The 21,669-nt window shown below is 46.1% G+C and overlaps 2 protein-coding genes across 5 annotated transcripts in view; one reads left to right on the top strand and one right to left on the bottom strand.

The window, feature by feature from the left end:
• ADAM17 (ADAM metallopeptidase domain 17) overlaps window positions 1–13,549 on the top strand; it is a 35,221-nt gene extending 21,672 nt beyond the window's left edge. For both annotated transcript variants that reach the window (XM_051616080.1, XM_051616078.1), the window contains 10 exons: window positions 244–332; window positions 2,401–2,553; window positions 3,410–3,609; window positions 4,629–4,732; window positions 5,412–5,546; window positions 6,842–6,972; window positions 8,027–8,105; window positions 9,258–9,346; window positions 10,021–10,077; window positions 11,486–13,549. In XM_051616080.1, the coding sequence (XP_051472040.1) occupies window positions 244–332; window positions 2,401–2,553; window positions 3,410–3,609; window positions 4,629–4,732; window positions 5,412–5,546; window positions 6,842–6,972; window positions 8,027–8,105; window positions 9,258–9,346; window positions 10,021–10,077; window positions 11,486–11,839 (1,391 nt within the window). In that variant the 3' untranslated portion in view covers window positions 11,840–13,549. The remainder of the gene's footprint in view (window positions 1–243; window positions 333–2,400; window positions 2,554–3,409; window positions 3,610–4,628; window positions 4,733–5,411; window positions 5,547–6,841; window positions 6,973–8,026; window positions 8,106–9,257; window positions 9,347–10,020; window positions 10,078–11,485) is intronic.
• An 803-nt stretch (window positions 13,550–14,352) lies between these two features.
• Window positions 14,353–21,096, bottom strand: IAH1 (isoamyl acetate hydrolyzing esterase 1 (putative)). Of its 3 annotated transcripts, XM_051616084.1 has the most exons (6): window positions 20,978–21,096; window positions 19,741–19,793; window positions 19,082–19,230; window positions 18,081–18,242; window positions 15,380–15,498; window positions 14,353–14,713 (listed from the first exon to the last, which is right to left on the bottom strand). In XM_051616084.1, exons 1-6 carry the CDS (start codon window positions 21,056–21,058, stop codon window positions 14,546–14,548), a joined length of 732 nt encoding a protein of 243 aa, XP_051472044.1. In that variant the 5' UTR covers window positions 21,059–21,096; the 3' UTR covers window positions 14,353–14,545. The 3 variants fall into 3 exon arrangements, with proteins under 3 accessions (XP_051472044.1, XP_051472043.1, XP_051472045.1); XM_051616083.1 differs by lacking the exon at window positions 20,978–21,096 and having other exon boundaries at window positions 19,741–20,512; XM_051616085.1 differs by lacking the exons at window positions 19,741–19,793; window positions 20,978–21,096 and adding an exon at window positions 18,496–18,569 and having other exon boundaries at window positions 19,082–19,165.
• Between the last annotated feature and the right edge of the window lie 573 nt (window positions 21,097–21,669).

The raw sequence follows: 21,669 nt of genomic DNA, 5'->3' as shown, positions 1-21,669 counted from the left end.
CTGGAATGGCTGATGCTGTTGTCTTGGAAATGTCTTCTGTTTTCCCCTTTACTGCAGTACATGAGCTGTTTGTGCTGTGCTTGAGATTCCCCCACTCCAAAAGCTGGCAAGAGGCAGGGTCTCACTGGCGAGCCTGGGAGAACAATAAGCTGTTCATTTACCCAAACAACTATCACTGTCTCCCTCATGAAACCTAAGAAAAAAGTTTGGCCTTTTAAATTTGTTTCTTTCTCACTTCTGTAGCTTATTACAGTCAAATTGCCAAGAAGGACATCTATCTGAACAGTGGCTTAACCAGCACCAAGAACTATGGGAAGACCATCCTTACAAAGGTAGGAGAGTATTCTCTGCAGAGTGGGAACATTTGGTGTACGTACGTGTGTGTTGGTCATGTGTGCCATGGGATTTTGACAAGCTTCTGCGCTCTCTCAGAAACAATCTGCTGCCTTTCTGATTGCATCAGGTCCCTGGGGACTAAGATGTAGGTCACAAAACCAAAATCATTGGTTTTGTTCTTGCTGACAAGGGGACTTGGGACTGAATGGAGTTGAAGGTTGAATTCATTGTGGAACAGGAACGAGGAAACATAGCTAGTGTCTAATATGAGCCATAGTTATCCACGTATAAATAGGATTTTGGTATCTAAAGATGAATTTAAATGTATTTTCCTTTAAAAAAAACCCAGCAGACAAACCAAAACCTAAAGCAGAACAAGGCATATTATACAACAAGTATTAATGTTATAATACAAGATTAAGAATGAAATTAGTCTCAATAGGCTAACAGTAGACTCATAAGAAAAAAGTGTGTGTTTGCTATTATGTACACTTACAGCATGCACGTGGACAATTTTGTAGGCTTGGTTCCATTTGCAAGGTAAAGCAGTGAAAGTAGTGCAAGCTAAGTAAGAGGTATAGTTTGGGCCTTCTAATGAAATTTCTTTACCTGTTTTTTGTGTGTCCCCTGAATGAATAAAGCAGAGAACAGTATGATAGGCCAGGCTTATTAGTGCTGATACTAAGAGTAATGTAAATTGATACTTGTCTGGATTATTTTTTTTATACTTGCTGAGGTAGTATGTATTTAAAGGCCTGAATATGAGCTTTATCTCACTTTGAAGATCCAAGAGCAGTGCCTGTGTTTGCATCTACCAAATCTTTGCAGTTGTGCCTATTTCTCTCTTGCTGACTTCTCAGTTGTACTTTTCTGTAGCCTGATTATAAAGCGAATTCATAATTGGTGTGTGGGCTAAAACTTGGCACAGAAGCTGTCAAGAGGCTAGAAAAAAAAAAGACAGTGGACCTTTGTGTGAGAGGGATATTGACAAAGAGCTCTAGTGGTTGCCATGCTATTTGCATTTTTTGTTCAATCTCCAAGCTGGAGTTCTGCTTTGGATTACAAAGGAAATTGAGTTTTCTGTCTTCCCAGTGGCTGTCACAAAGCTTGAGATGAGGCAGTAGGAGGATTATGAATTGGTTTCATGGGGAGAGTGTAGCAGTGTCCACTTGGGTTTTGAAAGACAAAAAAAACCCCTTCTGCAAATTAAACACAATGATGCATGGGAGGGATGTCTGGGCAGCTCTCCTGTCTGTGGCTCTTGCATTAGCCATGCTTACCCTGGCTACCTGTGCTGCTTCTTGCAGTGCTTGGTCCCTCCTGTGCCTGCACAGCAGCTGAAATGGCAGTTACCTGATGCAACTTGCTTCTCTCTCTCTTGAACTGCTCAGTTCCTTGTGATTAACTGTTCTTTCTGTGCTGGTTTTGTGGTTGTCACCTCGTGACCTTGACACTGTCGGCTGGTCAAGGCACAGCAGGGAGGCGTGCAGTGCAGTGAGGCAGAGCCGGTTTGAGATCCTGAGCAGAGGAGTCCTGTCTTGCATAAATTCTGTGGGAAATCCAACCCTGTTGGGCCACGTTTGTAGATATCTTTCCTAGTAATCAGGCAATAGAAGAGCTTATTCAGCACTCCTAGTGTCATCATCCATTTAGAAGAAACCATTGTAATGGCGAGAGATGTTAAACAAGAAATTGACTAATTGTAGTAGCTGGTGCTTGTTTGGATTGGGTTTTGTTTCAACGTTTTATGCCTTCCAGCTATTTAAAAGCAATTTTTCACAATTTAAGTGCATTGCATTGAAAACAAGACTGAATCAGTATTCTAGGACAGCATTTTGCCTTTAACAGTGGTTTAATATTCAGATTTAGTCCTGGGACTTGCCTTTGGAAGTGGACCATAATTTTACCTGCCTTCAGTTTCTCACTTCTAAAAAAAATACAAATCCCTTTCCATCTCAGTGTATCTTGAATTGCTGGTGCCCTGGAACTAGCTGGAATATTCTGTCTTGTCCTGCTCAGCCTGATTTTTTTCCAGCATTGTTTTTTTTTTCATTTTCATAAAAGGAGGCTGACCTGGTTACAACACATGAACTTGGACATAACTTTGGAGCAGAGCATGATCCTGATAGTTTGCCAGAATGTGCCCCGACTGAAGACCAGGGAGGGAAATATGTTATGTATCCAATTGCTGTCAGTGGAGATCATGAAAACAATAAGGTACAGTTGCATAGTTTTGCTTCCATGTATAAGTTTCTGCTGTGGTCAGTGACCCTTTGCATGGGAAGTCTATTTGGTTAATGATTCCTGTAGCCTGAAACACCAGGAATGTAATGGATTAGCCATAAGAAGAAAACATACTTGCATGCTGTTGGGTTCTCTGCAAGATCAGCTCATCCTTGGATTCTGAGTTTCACTAGAGTTCATAGGGTGTCCAGGTGCTTTTTTAATTAGTTGTTTGTAATTAACTGTGGCAACATGCTGCTAAAAGCAAGTCATCAGCAAGAGTCAAACACAGGACCTTCAGTACCAAATAGCCTTTGGGTGGTCCATAGTTATTCTTGTTGGAGAGAGACTGCCAGATGTCACAGCCATGGTGCTCACCAGTCTCAGAAGTTCACAGTGGCAGTGTGGACTTGGCATTGTGCCTGTTCTGCAGATGAGAAACCAGGATTACCAAGGGAATTATGAGTCTGCAGTCTGGTCTGACTTGTGGTTCAGCCTACCCCACTGTCATGACGAAGCACAGTCTCTCCCCATTGCTACAACTTTGCATCCCTTCCTGGGGGTGGTTGCTAGTGCTCCAAAAGCTGTTGGAGAGCTGGAGTTGGCTCTTTGAGCCAAACCACATGTGGGTGTCCCTGTATTGCAACATAGCAAAGTTCTTTATGGGCCAAACTGTTACTTTCCCATCTTAAATTTTTTCCAAGGTATCAAACTGGCAGCATGGAGGGATTAACTGCTTTCTGAGGCACCAGAATTTGGGGGCATAAGGAGGCTGAAACTGTCTTTGATGCCACTTGTTGACAGAAAGGTACAGTCCTCAGTGCTGTTCTTTCTCCACGTGACTCTCTAGATGTTCTCAAGCTGCAGCAAAAAATCCATCCATAGAACCATAGAGGTCAAGGCCCAGGAGTGCTTCAAAGAGCGCAACAACAAAGTGTGTGGGAACTCCAGGGTGGATGAAGGGGAGGAATGCGATCCTGGCCTCTTGTACCAACAGGCTGATCCCTGCTGCTCTGCAGACTGTAAACTGAAAGATGGTGCCAAATGCAGGTAAGGGGAAATAAGCTACAACTTCTCTTAACGTGGGAGAGAATGATGGGCTTGGCTGAAAGTTGCTGAAGCCACCTGCAGGGTCATGGACCTGTTTCCTGGCTGTAAGGTGAAACATGTGAGCTGAAGATAGTATAGGATTTCAGGGAAGGCTGCTATGTACATGCACTGTGTATAGCATTCTGTTACTTTTTCTGAGAAGTGCCAAGAGCTACAAGCTCGAAGATGATGGTTGCTTTTTTTATTTAAAAGAAAAATCAGACATTAAAAAATTAATATTAAACATTTCCTGTGCAAACTTCTGTGCAAACACATTTTTTGCTTGCATTGCAAGGGGGCACTAAAAGGGGTTGCTGGTATTTTCAAGACCTGCTGCAAAACATGTTTGAGCAGGCAACACAGTGACTGCACTAAATGAGTCATTTTTCCATTCTTACTCGTTGGAGTGTTTGTGTCTCTGTTGCAATGCTGTGTCCCATCTGTTTTTTCAGAGTTCACCTCTGTGTAACAGTAGAGAACTCCTGCAACTCCTGTTGTTTAGCCTGAAATTCCCTTTAATGACTATGTTTGTACTAAGAGTCTTCTTGCATTAGATGCAGAGAGAGAGATAAAAAATGCAAGATGCAAGAGAATAAAAGAGAGGGCAGAATAAAGAGCAGTAAAACCTTCAGGATGAATGAGGAAGTGGAAGATCTTGTCCAAAGTTGCACAGCAAATGACAAGAGGATCTGGGTGCCTTGAATAAATACAAAGGTCCCCGTGTTGTCTCTCAATATCTTGTCCTTTCTATAGATTTTTACCTTTGGTAAATGAAGAGTGAGTAAGTGTGTAGAAAGGTGGTCCTGGGAGGGAGTAGAGAGAGCAAAGGTTTTGCATCAGTCAGTCAAAGTAGCTTGCTTTTATGTTATTTTTTTTCTAAACAATTGTTTTTTCCCTGGCCATGTCATGCTCATAATTCTAAAAAAAAAAAAAAAAAAAGCAGCTCAGTATTTCTTCCTTTCATTTTGTTCTTTCCACAGTGATCGGAACAGTCCCTGCTGTAAAGGTTGCCAGTTTGAAAATGCACAGAAGAAATGCCAGGAAGCCATAAATGCCACTTGTAAAGGAGAGTCTTTTTGCACTGGTAGGACATGGTTCTGTCCTGTTCATGTCAGCTTGCCAAGTGCTTCAGGCTGTGTCCTGTTCAATCTGCTTTCAAACTAGTGTCCTTTTTTCATCCGGTACATGTAATTTTAGAGACCAGTTAAGCATCACAAAATTGCCCTATAATGAGTTTCGTTGTAGTACAGGAGTCATTTGGTGATTTACTGCCCAGAAGAAAATGAAAAATGTTGATTTTTATTTTATTATTCTTTTATTATTATTACTTTTTTCTTTCTTTCCCTTAAAAGAAGAAAAAGCAAAACAGAGTGTGTCACTGGGAGGGAACAAGAAAGAGCTGAATCTTGCCATAGAAAGGGTGGAATTATTGCAACTCTACTTCAATTGTCCACTTGTTTACTTCCTCCTTATAAGCTTTTCTGGAGGCAAGGAGTTGAGTCAGAGCTCCTGCTTTGCTGATGGTGCCTCCAGGGTCTGCTACCTACTGCTTGGTTGCCAACGTGCCACAATGCCAGAGTCAGTGAAAGCCTCCAAAGCTGCTGCTGCCCCTTTGAGGAGCTGGCAGACAGCCTGCAGATGAAAGCCAAGAACAAGCTCTTGGGATTCCCCCCAGGATCTGGATTTCCTTTATTCTTCTGCACACTTAGTTGCTCTGCCCTTTGCTCTAACAGTCCTCCCACTCTGTTGACCCCCATCTGCAGGGAACAGCAGCGAGTGCCCTCCTCCAGGGAATGCTCCAGATGACACAGTCTGTGTGGACATGGGGAAGTGCAAGGATGGGGAGTGTGTCCCTTTCTGCGAGAGGGAGAAGAACCTACGGTCGTGTGCGTGCAATGGTGAGTGACATGGGACTGAGCTGCAGTGTGGGCTTCATCTCTGCTCCTCCAAGAGCGCTGGCTTTGCTGTGGGTTTGCCTGTTGGAGGACAGAGTTTCTTGTTTCTGAAAAAACACAAATGTTAGTTTTTCATGGCTAGTGCTTTCTGTTTGGAAAAATAATGTAGATGTCCTCTTGTCCTCTGATGGTCTGAGTGTGAAGACATTAAGATGAGACCCAGAGTCACAGAATCATTTAACTTGGAAAAGACCTTTTAAGATCGAGTCCAACCATAAACCTAACACTTCCAAGTTCCACTAAACCATGTCCCTAAGTGCCATATCTACACATCTTTGAAGTACCTCCAGGGACAGTGACTCCACCACTTCCCTGGGCAGTCTGTTCCAGTGCCTGACAGCCCTTTTGAAGATAACCTCTTAGAGGTGTGGCTTCACCAGTGCTGAGTACAGGGGAACAATCACTTCCCTAATCCTGCTGGCCACACTGTTTCTGATACAAGCCAGGATGCTGTTGGCCTTCTTGACCACCTGGGCACACTGCTGGTGCCCAGACACTTATGGTCTGACCCTCCAGTTAGAGAGGGCTCCCTCCCACCCTCCATTCCCTCTGCCACAGGCAAGTGGGAGGGAAAGTCTGACTGTTCTCTGTAAAGAGATCCCAACCAACCTCTGGATCAGGCATGTGGTAGAGGAGTGGTAACTTCCAACAAGTGGTTAAAGAAAGATTTCAAAGAGGTTAAAGTGCCTTGAGAACATAGCGTCCCTGAGTCCAGTCCTCTGCTACTGCAAACCTGCCTGTCACGTGGTACTGTCAATGAGCTTTACTGTTCACTTGCTCTCCATCACAGCTCCTGGGTCTGGTAAAGGAGCTGGGAGCAGGAGAAAAGCTTCACAGGGCAGTGCAGGGAAGTGCTGTGAGCCCCCCTGTTCCAGATGGAGGCATAGCCAGGGAGAAGGTGCCTAGAGGACCCCAAGTCCAAGAAAGATTTCAGTTTGTGTCTCAGACATGTTTGGAACCCCTTCACCTGCCTGTTGATGGCTGCAGTGTTAGGGTGTCACCTTGGAGAGCTTAGTTCCGCTGTGTGCCCTAGTATGTTGCACAGGACATCTGTTTGAGTTTCATGCTTGCTCGTCAGAGTAACTGCACTTGGGTGACTTGCACAGTCCTGCCTTCCCTGTGGGGAAGCTGGACAGGAGCACGTTCAGCCAGGGAACATGAGGGTTATGCACCTTCTGGTTACGGGTTGTAGGTAACTCTTGGTGCTTCTGAGGAATGAGTGTGTTGTTTTGTTACAGAAACAGATAATTCCTGCAAGGTGTGCTGCCGGGACGAGCAGGATAGGTGCATACCCTATGTGGATGCTAACAACCAGTTCCTGTTCCTGCGCAAGGGGAAGCCTTGCACCGTGGGCTTCTGTGATACAAATGTAAGTTTCCCCAGATGTCAGTGCACTGCATGCTCTGCTGCAGTGGTTGGGTGCTCGAGTCCTCTGTAACAGGGACTGTGCTGGTCAAGAGAAGCCAAAGCTTGACCTGCTGCGGAGCTGGATGGTACTGTGTAAGTATCTCCCCATGGGGTAAATATTAACGGGTGTCTGAGGCTGCAGATGGAAGTCAGTTCTGCAGAGACCTGTGCAAATTGAAGCGGTTACCTTCTGCCATAGCTTGTTACTCCCTTCTGCTGCTCCCCACAGCTCAGCCAGCTGGCAGTTTGGGCAGAGGAGGTGAATGAGCTCTCTCCTAACCCCAGCTAGGTTTACAGCACTTGCTGTTTCAGTTGTTCACATTAGTTCAGTTAATTTTGACTAAAATAATTCAGGTCAGGGAGCAGCAATCACATGAGACAGTATCTGAAAGGGGCAGTGAGCCCATGGCAAGGAGACTGGTGGGTTGTTGGCACTCAGTGACCATTTCTGTGGTACAGCTGCACAGACAGTCATGTCGCCTGCAGACCCCAACAGTCAAAGCTAAACTAAGTGTTGGTAGAAGTGAATTTGCAAGGACACACCTCAGACCTTCCACTGGCAGATCTGAAAGGGCAGTGAACTGTTGTGTTAAACCAGCACAGCCAGATTTGGGAGTCTGTCTGTCTGTAACCTTGGGCTCCTGAGAGCTGCAGCCTTCTGGGTGAGTAATGGAAACTGAGGCTTCCAGCACATAAACCTCTCCAGAAACTTCAGTTTTATGTCCCCTAACATGGAGCAAGGGTAGGGTTGTTTTTGCATGTTTCAAGTTTTAAAACATCATCTGCTTCAGACAGCAATAGAATTGAAACTTTTGCCAAAAATAAAGGCAATAAAAATGGACTGCTGCTACTGGACATGAGCGTAAAGCTGTATTTGGAACACGTGTCATGTGCTGCTGTGTCTGTAGTTTTCATTTCCTTAACCTCTTTGTATCTTTTTCCTTCTCTTTAAGAAGGCAGTAGTTAACACTTAGGTAGCATGAGATTATTTTATAAATAGGTGTTTACTTTTGCAGGGCAAATGTGAGAAGCAAGTACAGGATGTGATTGAACGATTTTGGGACTTTATAGACCAACTCAGCATCAATACATTTGGTAAGATGTGTAACAATATCCTTTGGGGTTTTTTTAGTTCATGACATGAACCTCTAAAGCCTCAGAGGGAGCTAGCTGTTTTATTCACCTGTATGTAAGGGTAGCTAGTAGCTGTATTTCTGACATATATTTTTGCCTAAAGTTTGACAATACTGATCTCACCTTTTAAAGCTGAAAGGCTCGGGATTATGTTGTGTTTTTCCACCCTGTTATTTTCTAGGTGTTATCCAAGCTTGTAAAGGGGTTGATAGCCTCTTGTCTGAATACCAAGAAGTAGGTCTAATAGAGAAAAGGAAATAACAGTCTTTTTAGAGGTCAGCTAGGTTCAGCATAGTATAAAGTGGGCTCTCAGTGGGATTTAGGATTTAGATGTCAACAGACTGGGAGAGTAAAACTTAATTTCTCTCTTCTTTAAGACCACAGAGGTCACTCACCTCCAACTGTGTGCCCAGCGATTGTGAGTGGGCCCCCATGGTCTTCATCCCCAACATGCAATCTCAGTGGGTAACCCTGGGTGTAACCCCCCAGTGTCTCACTCTGTGTCACTGGAACCATACAAAACCTGGTAACTAACTGGTGCTGTGTGGTGACTGGGTACCTCCATATGCTCAGGGAAATGCTGTGCCTACTGAGTGTCATTAGCTGGGTTTGGGGATTTCACTCTTGAGTTCTAGGGTAAAAAAGTCGTTTCTGAGATAATAATTAAAGCTACATGGTCTGCTCAGGTAGAGGCAGTTTGTGTATCTTAGATGTTAAAATATTTTGCTCCTGGAGGCAGGTAGTTACCACTTGACTGTACAACCAGAATTTGGTAACAGACTTGCTGTGTGTCCAGTGTATTTTGAGAGAGACAGCTTGGGTAGCTCAATATAGCGTTTTCCAAATCAACTCGTATTAAATGTTTATGGCCTGTCAGCATTTCTCAGCAGAGAGGACCAGGGGAAAAAACCTGTTATTGTTAACACATTGGACACAATTTTCTAAAATTGTAGAATTTCTTCTGTCTTTGCTTAGTCTTGCAGCCTGTGCTTGTCTAAGCAATTCTGTGGCTTGACTTGCATTGAGTAGTGGCTGCAGAATGGGGACAGATGTGTATGTTTATGAAACAGTATTTGGTTGGTAACTAACAGATTTGAACTTATTTCATCACAGGGAAGTTCCTAGCGGATAATATAGTGGGCTCTGTGCTTGTCTTCTCCTTACTTTTTTGGATTCCTCTCAGCATCCTTGTGCATTGTGTGGTAAGCTGCCTTGGCAATGACTGCTCTGTTGGGCTGAGCTGTAAGAGAACACTCTTCGTATATGAAATGGCAGATGTCTGTGGGAGAAGGTGATGGGAAACTTTTAGCAAACCCTGAGGGGGAAATCTAGCATTTACTTAACTTAATGCTCCTTCAGGAGGCAAAACTCCTGCTAAATTCTGCCAGGCTCTGGGAGACCCATTGCTCTGGTGAATATTTCCTAGAGCCCTTTCCATTTTCTCCTAGGCAGATTTTCTTCCTCTGCCTCCCATATTCTACCCAAGTTTAATTTTGGTAACTTTCATTAGAGTAAAAGTTTTCTAAAGACCAGCTAAGAAATAAGACACCCACGTTCTGTGGGGAGACCTACAGTGGGAAGTGGTCTTAGTTGAGCTTGGGTGGATGAGTAACTAAGAGAGGGAGCTCACAGCAGCTGAGAGTGTGGGCATGTGGAGTGATGCTGACACCACTGTGGGGTTAAAGCACAGGGTTCCTGCCCCCACAAGTGCCCTGGGACAGATAGGAAGGTATGGGAGGTAGGGGAAGGGAGAAGAGCCCCACCCTGTGCTGTGTCCCTGCAGGGAAACAAGGACAGGGACCTTGCAATTGGGAAACTAACTTTCTTATTTTTTGTGTGTGTTTTGGTTTGTTTTTGTTCATTTGTTTTCCAATAGGACAAGAAGTTGGACAAGCAGTATGAGGAGAACACCAAATCCCTGTTTTGTCCCAGTGTAAGTTGGTATCTCAATACGAATTGGCAGGAATTTATTCAATGTGTTTTAGAGAATCTGAACCTAAAGTGTGTGCAGATTATTTAAAAAAGAAGTGATAATAGACCTGGAGCCCTGTGCCTCACACTGCAGATAGATGAATCAGTTTGAGGGGAAGCTGTTTTCTTGAACAAGCTTGTGCTTGATATATCAAGCCCTTCAGCCTGGCAGTCTCTTGATTCTCCCTTCCTGCAAGAGCTGTGGCTTAGCCCTGTTGACGAAGCAGTTCCCTCACAGCAGCCGCAGCTCCCGGGGCAGGAAGTGGCTCCGCTCTGCAGAGCACCGCTCGGCGCAGCAGGCCGTCTGGGACGCCTCTGTGCTGGGACAGCTCTGCAGATCAGCACAGGGCTGACACAGGGCAGTGCTGGAGAGATGTCCCAGCAGAGAGTTGTCCCTTCCTATGCAGTGGGCACCTGTGCATGGGTCCCCTCAGCATGGGTCATTCAGCAGCTTCAACCACAGACCACTTGTTCCCAGGCAAGCAGCATCAGCAAAGCACAAGGCTCAGCAGGGAGAGGCTGCAAAAGAGTCTCCGCAAGATGTAGTGTGTTTGCAGAATGATTGTTTGTAGGAGTCAGCTTCTAGTGGCCAGGTGTGCTGAAGCCTTGCAGTTGCGTATGGGAGAGCTGGTGCTAGGACCTGTTCAGTGACACTTCTGACCTTGTGTAGATAGTGAGTTGGGAGATGTCCCATCTCATCCCCATGGGCTGAGGGAGGTTGTTTTTGATTCTCTGTGCGGTAGGAGGAGGGACCACAAACACCCTTGGGAGGTTTTAATAAAACAGCACTTTACTCCCAATCCCTGTGTTCAGTGCAGCTTCTTGCACATGAAACAGGGAAGTCTTCAGGTTGAAGAGTGGAATAAGCTGCATTTCCAGCCCAGGCTTTGCCAAAGCAGTGCTGGGCCCCAGGGGAGGTGGGGCTGAGCTGCCAGCTCTGTTCCAGTGAGGTTGTCACCTGTGGTGTTTTAAATGGAAAAGGAAGAAGCAGAGATAAACAGGCCTTTCTGCCTTTAGTGCTTAGCCTAGCTGGATTTCTTGAGAAAAAACCAGCACAGTACTTCTGTTGGATGTTACCTTGCTCTTAAGTTAAGCATAAATCTAATGTAAAACCCACCATCTGACTCCTTTTCTAAGCAGTCCAGTGGGTCCAGCCTGGCTAGGGCAGGGTGGCCTGTGGCAGCACGAAGGCCGGTCGGCGCGGCACTGCTGGGAGCGGAGGGGAGGAAGCAGGAGCCTTCAGGCAGTTCTGACAAGTGCAGGTGCTCCTCGGGAGGTGTCCATTGCCCGTTTGTAAACAGCGCAAAATCCGAACCCTGCATTAGATCTCGGTTGCTTGTCCCACTGCAATGGCTGCTTTTGTCTTGCAGAACGTGGAGATGCTCAGCAGCCTGGACTCTGCCTCCGTGCGCATCATCAAGCCCTTCCCCGCGGCGCAGTCGACCAGCCGGCACCAGCCGCTGCAGCCCCTGGCAGCCGTGCCCGCCGCCACCGCCGCCGCGCCCAAGCAGGACCACCAGAGGATGGACACCATCCAGGAGGACCCCAGCACTGACTCTCACATCGATGAGGACGGGTTTGAGAAGGACCCTTTCCCAAACAGCAGCTCGGCCGCCAAATCTTTTGAGGACTTGACAGACCATCCTGTCATTAGGAGTGAGAAAGCTTCATCCTTTAAACTACAGCGCCAGAACCGGGTGGACAGCAAAGAAACAGAATGCTAGTGTCTTGCTGCCTTCTGAATGTGTATGACTTGTGTCTGCAAAATAAGGATCTAAAACCATTTCATTTCTATAAATATAAATATATGTATATATATTTTTGTGAGGGAGTGGGAGAAATAAGGAAGTGACCTACTGCAGATGCTGGTCATGTGTATGACCTTCCTTAAATTACATTTATTAGAGCATTATATCTTTTAAAAAGGAAAATCCAAACTAAAAATGGCTTGTTTTTAAAGCTTTTTGGATTTGTTTTTCTATTTCCTTGACCTTTAACATTTCCTTCAACCTGTGGTGCAAAACCGAATATCCTGCTGGATATTGGAGTGTGTATATCAGCCTTTTTTATAATTTAATATTTTGTAGTCTGACAGCACTGATAGGCAATATTAAGGGGCTTTTAAAAACAAAATGAAAACACTGCAGTGTGTTCCGTATAGAGGAGATCGTTTAGCAATTTAAGGTACATAGAAACAAAAGTCTAAGCAGATGCCTTGAGAACCAAATGATTAATGAAAAGAGGAAAAATATAGTCCACAGCATTAAATGAAGATGCATAATCAGAATCAAGAAGCTTAAGATACACAGCTTCTAAATAAATAAAAAGGGTCATACAGAGGCTGTTAAACCTTGTACCTTCCTTTAGTGTGAAGCTCTCCTGCCTCTAGCAGTGAGGTTGTCTTGTCTTCGTGTCTCCATTGCAGAGAGAGGCTTTTGTTGGGAGTTCCCACTCCTCATTAAGAGGTTTGTGTGTTGCAGGTATCTGGCAAGGGAAAGAAGTTAAGTGGAGAAGTAATTTGTGGTTGACAACCATTTTAACCAGCTGTTTACAGTAGTTGTTTCAGTGCAAAAATGTTTCTCCACAGGTTATTTTGAAATAGGTTAACACTATTGTTGAGATGTTCAAAGAGCTGAGCCTCAGTTTTTCAGGGTCTGTGTGGCCTTTGGAAGCTCCTACTGCAGAAATAAATGGGGGAAGGGGAATTCACTCCACTGCAGCAGGGGGCATTTGTTTAAAAAATGATCATGAATTCAATTAAAAAAAAAAACTTTTGTTAAACTTACAGGGCAAGTATAAGGAGGAGAGAGTTCAATAATTTAACTTTCCACACAGGTGTTAGTACAATGTGATGTTAAAAGTTGGTAATTGGATGGTGTCCTGTGAGCTGGAGGTCTGTAGGGTGACCTGGGACTGGTACAGGAGGGTTGTAGCTTAGCAGATGGACTGACACAGTGGAGTCACAGAGCAATTGTTGTGATAGTAAAGCAGCATCTTAATTCTGTATCAGTTTTCTCCCTTCATAATCTGTTGATAAAACTGACATAAAATGTGACCAATGGTGGAACCATTTTAACTGTTACAAGCCTGAGCTCAGCCACAGGGGAACTGCAGCTGCGGGAAGCCTGGGTGTTTTCTGTGTGAGGAAGAGGATCCAAACCTGTGCTGAAAGGATTGCAGGAGTTCCCAGCTCTCCTCCCCACTCAAGGATACTTGTTACACTAATACTTGAATGTGTGCCTTATGGTATTCCTATCTGACTAGCTATTGTGTTTTATATACTGGTTTTGAACTTTGTTTGGGTTTTTTTGTTGTTTGGGTTTTCTTTTTTTTTTTTTTTTTGATTCAGTGCAAAGTATGTGTGTGAGGAGTTAATTTAATTCCCAATACAATAAAACATTTTTATATTTAAAAAAAAAAAAAAAGCCAAACAAGTGCTGTTCCTGTGCAGTCCTTTTAGAAGAGGTCTCAGTTCTCCATGTGTCAAACCTGGAGTTAAAAGCTGGATGTGAGCCAGTTGTTTCTCCTTGCTCCCCTCTGAAACTGCTTCTGCAAGGCCAGGTCCTGAGCAGAACAGTATGCAGAACTTGTCTGTTATGTTAGTTGTTAAATTAGTTGAAGGCTGACTCACTTGACCTGTCTCCTCAGTCTGGTGGCAAATTACATGTGGCACAGCTTTGCCAGCAGATGCAGGCCCCTTCTAGTAGTTTCTTCAAGATCCAAGCTTCTCAACACCAGCGTGTGCTTCACCAGTTTTATGCTGCCCCAAACCATTGCTCTTCTAAAAAACACAAAATGCTTTGGGTTGGAAGGAACCTCTGAAGTCCATCTAGTCCAACCAACCCCAAAAATTTACGCAAGAAGCTGCTGCTGTTGCCAAAACAAGTGGAACTTTAAAATTCCTGCTCTGAACTACAATGGATCGCTGCCAAAGGCCTCACTGCAGTGCAGACTGCTGTTCTGACTGCTGTATTACAGCCAAATAAATCAATATGGACTGACACAAACGGCTTTTGACAAACTCCACACTACTGCCCTGTATCAGCTCCTGGGTGTTTAAAGCCAGACGGTACTAATCAAGGTGCAGTCCCCAAGGCTCACCTAAGTCACAAACTCCTCAGGGCAGCTGAGACTCTTGTCTTCCTCTGAGTCTTCCAGGGAAAGAGCTGCTCATCCCCACAGATGTTCAGACCACCAGCACAAGCAGCATGCAGACAAACCACCCCAAGACACACCCTGAGTGGCCTCCTCTTTATTCTCCCACAGAGCAAGAGAAGGGGACACAGAGGGGTATCCAGAGGGTGTGGTACCTCCCCCCGGCCCCGTTCCCCACCAAGGTGCTGTTTGCACCTCCATGCTGGACACGGGCTGTTTGTGAACAGATGGGCCTTGTCAGGCCTGGCTGCTTCAGCTCCTGGCTGCAGGGGACCTCACAGCAGACTGGCCTCAGGGTTGGAATGGTCCACATCACGCCAGTAAGGAAGCAGTGAAGGAAGAGCAGACAGTTTTTTTTCCAGGTGTGACCAAAGCTGTGCTGCCACAAAGCTGTTGCCTTTTGTTGATAAATGGAGCCCATCAGACAAATATGAGGAGAAATCCTACAGGGGAAGTTACAGCCATGGATTAATGTATTTGCTAGTTGCAAACAGAAGGTCTTGAGTAATTGTTAAGTAAGTACTTCAAAGCCAAATGGTTTTATTTTTCACCATTTGTATTAAAACATGAAGAGAATGTTCTGGTGGCCAGAGTCACTGCTGTGATCAGGAAAAGATGATGGGATTAAGTGATGCAATGTAAATACTGGGTCAGGAGTGCAGGAGAGAGAAAAGATTCAGTGTCCAAACTGGAGTTACCTGCTTATGGGAAAAGTCTGCAATGTCTGTCACATGGACAAGTTTGGGTATTTGGTTAGAACCATCAGCAAGGTACTCATGCAGCCTGATCTAACTTTAGATTTAGCCCAGTGCAGTGCAGCAGGTGGGATCAGGTGCTTCCAGAGGCCCCTTCTGACCCAACTATTCCATGATTCTAAGTCAAAGGAAACACACCCAGGGGACATTTGCTAACCAAAGATAATGGCCAGGTTGTATTATGCTTTATTTCTTGTAGCCCACTATGAAGCATTCTGGATTATTTTTTTCCTTCCCCAGGGTAATATGGGTACATTTTGTATCCTTTCAGTAATAATGCAGGACTATGGCCCATCCCCGTGCTAAATGATGCATTTCACAAATCATGACGAAGTATTTTTTGTGACATCATACCTGATTTTTTTGCATCAGTGTCCAGAGGTCAAGTACATCTGTCCCACAATCCCTGGCTACCTGAACACAGGCCTGGGCATACTCCCCAGTGGTGGCATTGCGGCGATTTAATTTGTCACCTACCAATCAGAAACAAAATATTTAGCAGTCCCAACTGACACAGCCTGGCCAGTCTTCCTGTCACGCAATTCATCACCTCCTACTCCACTCCCCTCTCCTTGCATCTGAGGCACCTGGTGATTACCACTTCTTCACACTGCCACCTCTTTTCTCCCTTCATTTCTTTTTATCATAAAAGCATCCTCAGCAGCCTCACCAGTCCTTCCTCACCCCAGTACGTTCCCTAACTCTTGCTGTCTTCAACTGTCTTCCTGGTCCAACTTTCCCATAGACTGAGTGGCCCTTCAGCTCATTCCAGCCTTCCTCGAGCAGAGCTCCCTTTGCTGCCAAGTTGCCTGTGCTGATCACAACCTCACCTCCTCGGGCACAGTCCTGCCCTTTCCCTTCCTATGCCTTCTCATCTAGCAGTTGATAATTTCTTATTCTCCCTTTTTTCTTTTCTTTCATTACTAGGATTACTTCTCAGCTGTTTCATCTCCTCCTCCATTCTGGAAGCTCACCAACACACGCTTGCTCTCAATGTGCAACTCTGCAGGAACGTGTGCTGGGTCTGTAAGTTAAAAGCAGGACCCATAGGAAGCTCAGGGAATACAGGGGTCTCCTGAGGGAGCAAGGAGTCAACGCAGTGATGTACCCCGACCTGGGTGGGTACATGCAGAGGTCGGGGTACAACCTAGTGCCAGCACTAGGTTGCCTCTGCTCATTTTTAAGAAAGGCAAGGAAAAGGACCTGGGGAACTATCAATCACTCAGCCCAACCTCAGTGCTGGGAAAGACAGCAGGGTTATTTCCTCTTGGGATTAATTTCCAAACACAGGAAGGACAGGAACAAACCATGAACACAAATATAGCAAAGCCAGATACTGTTTGACCAACCCAACTGTCTTTTGCAACAAAATGATGGCTATGCAGATGATGAAGAACAGCTCTGACTTTAGTAAGGGCTTTGACTCTCTCTCCCACAGCACTCTGATTTGGAAGCTGAGCTTCTTTTTGCATCTCTCTTCGCACCTGGGTGAATGTTCCTGTGAACATCATCATCCTCATGCTTCACACTTCTCCTTCACTCTGCTATCTGTCTGACAAAACAAAGGAGAACATTTCTCCTGGATACTGGTGGAGGGCAGATGACCCGATACTGCTGCTTACTCTGCCCACAATAGTTTATTTGAGGTCCACGGACTGAGATCACCCTGTCTTCTGTTCCATTCCAGACAGCAATCTCTTTTGGACAGAGGCTGGGAGATCCAACACTGTTAATGCAAGTTTCCTCCTTCCCTACCCTGTAAAAAGGTAGCTCTAATATGAAAATAAATTAAGATTTTGAAAATGTTACTTGATAGCTGGGAGCCACAGGCAAGCAGCATTCATGGCGTGCTCACCTAACATCTTCAAAAGGACCACATGGGTGCATCTTTGGCAAACTATGGCTGTAGCAGCTTTGGTGGGAGCTGAGCACACAGGAAAGGCTGCTCCATGCCTGACCTATCCCTCAGGCCCTATCCAAGGGTCTGCTGTCCCATGTGGTACCAGCTATGGCTGATGTTTGATCTGACCTGCTACAGCTGCTCCTGTCTTGCACAATTTGCCAGGATTACTCTAGGACTTCAGTTCCTTTCCCAAACTAAGTATAAAAACTACCCTGCTGGATGAGACTGGAAGTCCACATGCTCCAAAGTCTACTTAGCACAGAGGTCACTGATGCACACTGAAGCCCCCTTATGCAAAGTCATGCAGTTTAAACATGAGGCCATCTTCAAAATCTTACTTCTTTGATTCACTACAAAACTCAGGATATGCAACACCACCTAAAGTAGAGAAAACCCTGCAAATAAAAAGGTGACAGCTCTGCATTTACCTGATTCTAACTCTAAAGTCTCCAATAAAAGTGCAGGAACTGGGCAAGCTGTCCCCATGGAAAAGAGGACACACTCTCAGGAGGTACAAACTGCTACTGCTGGAGTCAGTGGGATTGTGGCCATTTCCAGCAGCCAAGCATCATCAAGTAAGCTGTGCTATTATGTCTCTATTTTTAGAGTTAGCTTGAACAACATAATGAGAAATCACTTTATCACCTTTTGCTGCCTTTTTAGGTGCTTTTATTAGCATCTTTAGAACACGGCATCTTTGGGGAGGGTGTTTAAATTTAAAATAAACGTGACTAGGATATTACTGCTTATCAAAACAGATACAAAGCATGCTGTGACTATCATCAAATTTTCTAAGGCACACAATGCCAGAATTTCTTCCATTATTCATGTTATTTCAAAAGCTGCCAGGACATGATGTAGTCTGCCTAGGACATCTCAGCAAAACCTGTGCTCTCAAAGGGCAGCCACTTCTGTCAGTTTTATGATCAGTCAATGCTTTTGAAAATATTTTACTAATTAGCTGGTAGTTACTCCACAAGCTTATCCCAAAGCTGTTTAGCAAACCAGCTGTTAAGTCCTTTTCCATCAACTCCAAGAATGCTACTGTAACCTGGCATAAGCACAAAGCTAATCATCTGCCAGCCTGGGATCAGTAACTCACAATCTGCCTGCAAAATGCAAAAATTCCACCCATTTGTATCACTCATTTACCTTTGGCAAGACACTCCTTTTCCCAAGCTGATTCCTGAAGAGGTGGTGGCGTTATCAAAATAATCCGGTCTTCAGTAATGTCTACTGACTTCAGATACTGTATCATGCTCTTTAAGTTTGCAGCATATTCCTCCAGAGGAACATGTTGCTTAGGGTTCAGATCTGTTAGGGGATGGAGCACGGGCATCAGTGATGTTCAGTTGCTTACAGATGCATTTTACACAACCTAACATGCTTTCTACACAGCATACGAATGTGGGCACTCATTTTCAGTACGCAGTTCACCTCCACCACTCATTGAGAAAGTGTGGTAGAAAAATGCTCTTCCTCAATATCCAAAGCAGACAAATCAAGAGTTTAAATACAGCACTTCCAACTAGCACCAGCAAGGCACAGGAGGAAAAAGGAAAATCACCTTTTCTTTTTAAGATGCCTTTTCTTCCGATTCTGTATCTCTGTATTAGATCACATAATCACCTCAAACCTGACCTGAAAAAAAACAAACCCTAATATCTTTAGCTCTCTTGGATGCAGAGAAAATTTTGAAAATTCCCATGGACAGTCAAGCCTTCACATACTGATGTTATCATTTTGAATAGAGCTCTGTGCACTGCTATGCTTCTCTTAAAGATAATGCAAATACTGCCCTCCCTCATTTCCTCAACCCATCTGCCAGGAACTCGTCAGACTGCTCTAAAGGCAGAAAAATCAGCCAGATGCCCAACTTCAGTTTTAGGTGATGGCTATAAAACTACTTCTTGAGCACCTTGAAATTTACTTTTATTATTAAAACATGGCGAGAGAGAGGAAAAATAGAAGGCACTGCACGGTTTAAATACAAACAGAAGGACTGAAAACAATCCACTGGAAAAATTAAAAGCGGGCAACTGGTTGATTGAGAAACATCAGGAGAAGTCTGTGCAATGTTCTGCCTTTTCTACTAAACTGTTAAATTGTCTTAAGACAACAGGTCCCAAGAATAAAAAAGAAAGCTACCATACCTTTCAAAGCACTGTCATTAGCTCCAAAGAAAATAGTAACTGCAACAGTACTCTCAGCACCAGAACTTTTAGTGATCAGTCGTGGAAGGATCAGTTTAGCCCATCTGGTGTTGTACCCCGAGAGCCCACGGTTCACAACATCACACTTTCTGAAACAGACATATCAGAAAAAAACACCTGGGGAGGGACTTTTTACAAGGACATGTAGTGGTAGGACAAGGGGAAATGGTTTTAAGCTGGAAGAGGGAAGATTTAGGTTAGACATTGGGAAGAAATTCTTTCCTGTGAGGGTGGTGAGACACTGGAACATGTTGCCCAAGGAGGTTGTGGATGCCTCATCCCTGGAAGTGTTCAAGGCCAGGTTGGATGGGGCTCTGAGCAACCTGATCTAGAGGGAGGTGTCCCTGTCCATGCAGGGGGGCTGGAACTAGATGATCTTTAAGGTCCCTTCCAACCCAAACTATTGTGATTCCATGACACACCTGCTGAGTATTTCCACCAGTACTGGGCTGGTTACCACTAGGTCAGATCCACTTCAATAAACAAATAAATGCCAATAAATAAATATACATTAAATATTAATTCCTGTTGGTTTTCTTTTAGAAAAGCTGCACAACTTCTTGCACGCTAGAAATTACTTTTGACATGTAAGCTCTTACCTGACCAGTCTCTCAGCAAGGGATGCACCCCAGCCATTTTCCTGGAAGGAGAACTGAAAGCAAGGAAGAGCATTGGACCCCCACTGGAAGGACTTGCTCCCCAGCAGGTCGGTCCCACCACTAGCACGTTCCCTCCTCAAAAGCTTTCTGTCCATGTCCTCTGGCACTGCTGCTGCTGCAGCAGCACAGCCTCCCTCCCAGCAAACCCCATCCCTGCAGAGGTCAAACAGCCCTGAGTTTACCTAGACACATGACTGGCATCAGAGGCAACGTGGGACCAGACCCACGGCAGGATGGACCCTGTGGTCCCTTCACACCCCAAACTGCTCTCAGGCTCTAGCTTTGTTCTCAAATCACACGCTGCTGCTTCAGAGCGCAGCTTGATACAGAATCACCTTGGCTGCAAAAGATCACCGAGCCGAATCATCAATCTAACACTGACAAGCCCTCAACGAAACCAAACGACCTCTTCCAGTAGTGGAGAAATTAACCCCTCCTCCTTGTTCCCACTGCTGCATCCTCCTCTCTGCTACAACGCTGCCCAGCCAGCTGCTTGAGCCAGCCAGGCTCTCATTCAAAATAAACTCCTCAGCCCGATCCTTTTCACCAGAGCAGCCCTGTGACCCAACCCCGCCCCGCAGCAGAGGGCCAGGGCCGCCGAGGGGACGGGAGCGCGGGGAGAGGGCAGCCCGGGCAGCGGGCTCTCCTCCCCGCCCGGGAACCGGGAGCTACACGTAACCAGAGCACACTTCCAACGCAGGAACCCGATGAATTTCCGCAAAAAAAAAAAAAAAAAAAAAAAAAGGGGCTTTAAATCATTCCCACCAGACCGCTCCGGTGCCGGACCCAGCGGGGACACACCCAGGCCGCCCCGCCGCCCTCCCTCCCGCCGCCCGAGCGGTTCTGCCGCGGGCCCGAGGGAACGCCGCGCCCGGCTCCCCGCCGATGCCGGCAGCGGCTCCGGAGAGCGGCCCGGGGGCACCGAGATCCCGCCCGAGGGGCGGGGGCCGCACGGCCCGCACACGGACCCCCGCGGGGCTGCTGGTGCTCCCCCGGGAAGCGCTGCGGGACGGGTCCCGCCGGTCCCCGCCGGCCGCCCGAGCCGGGCCGAGCCGAGCGGGGCGCCGGCCGCGGGCTGCCGTGCCTCCCTCCCGCTGCGAGCCCCCGGGGCTGGGGCGGGAGCTGCGGGGCCCGCGGCCCAGGGGGCAGCGGCCCAGGGGGCAGCCGGGGCCGCTACCTCCGTGATGGAGTCTCCGAAGAGGACGACGCGGGGCCAGAGCAAGAGCCGCCCGCGGGCGCCCGCCTCAGCCAGCGCCATGGCCGCCGGACATCCGCGGGGCGGGGAGGGGCGGGAAACGGGGCGGGAAACCGGGCGGGAAGGGGCGGGAAGGGGCGGGCTGACAGGGCTGGGGAGCCCGCCCAGCGACACATTCAGCACACCCCCGGTCGTGGCTGAAAGCACCCTTGAACAGACATGCATGATTTGAAAAGGCGGCTACCCGTTCCGAAGAGGTACTTCCTTCGTTAAGAAAAGGCAGTTCCCTCCTGACGCGGATTCCGTTCGGCGAGCTAATGCCACACAACCTGAAGAGGAAAAGGGCCACCGCTCCTGCGAACACGACTCATGGGGACACGAACACGACTGCGAACATGGATGCCGTTTCAAATGTGTTCAAGCCCCAACACGCAGGCAATTCCTTCCCTGACAGGAACGAAACTACATACAAGCTTGATTCTCAGCATCTGCAAGCCTAAACCATCCGATTTATCCTCCAACTGTAATTGATCTTCAAAAATATAAAACTCTCTTCCTTTAATTTTTTTACAATTCTAGATATAGGTCAAGGATAAGAATTTTTTCTCGCTTCTTGTATGTGCACGTAAGAAAAAAAAAAGGACATATGCACCCTTTGCCTGATTTTATCATGA

This window comes from Apus apus, chromosome 3 (genome assembly GCF_020740795.1).
Source record: "Apus apus isolate bApuApu2 chromosome 3, bApuApu2.pri.cur, whole genome shotgun sequence".
NCBI classification, from domain to species: Eukaryota; Metazoa; Chordata; class Aves; order Apodiformes; family Apodidae; genus Apus; species Apus apus.
The sequence above is the reverse complement of the archived record's forward strand: the minus strand, read 5'-3'. Positions and strand labels throughout refer to the sequence as shown.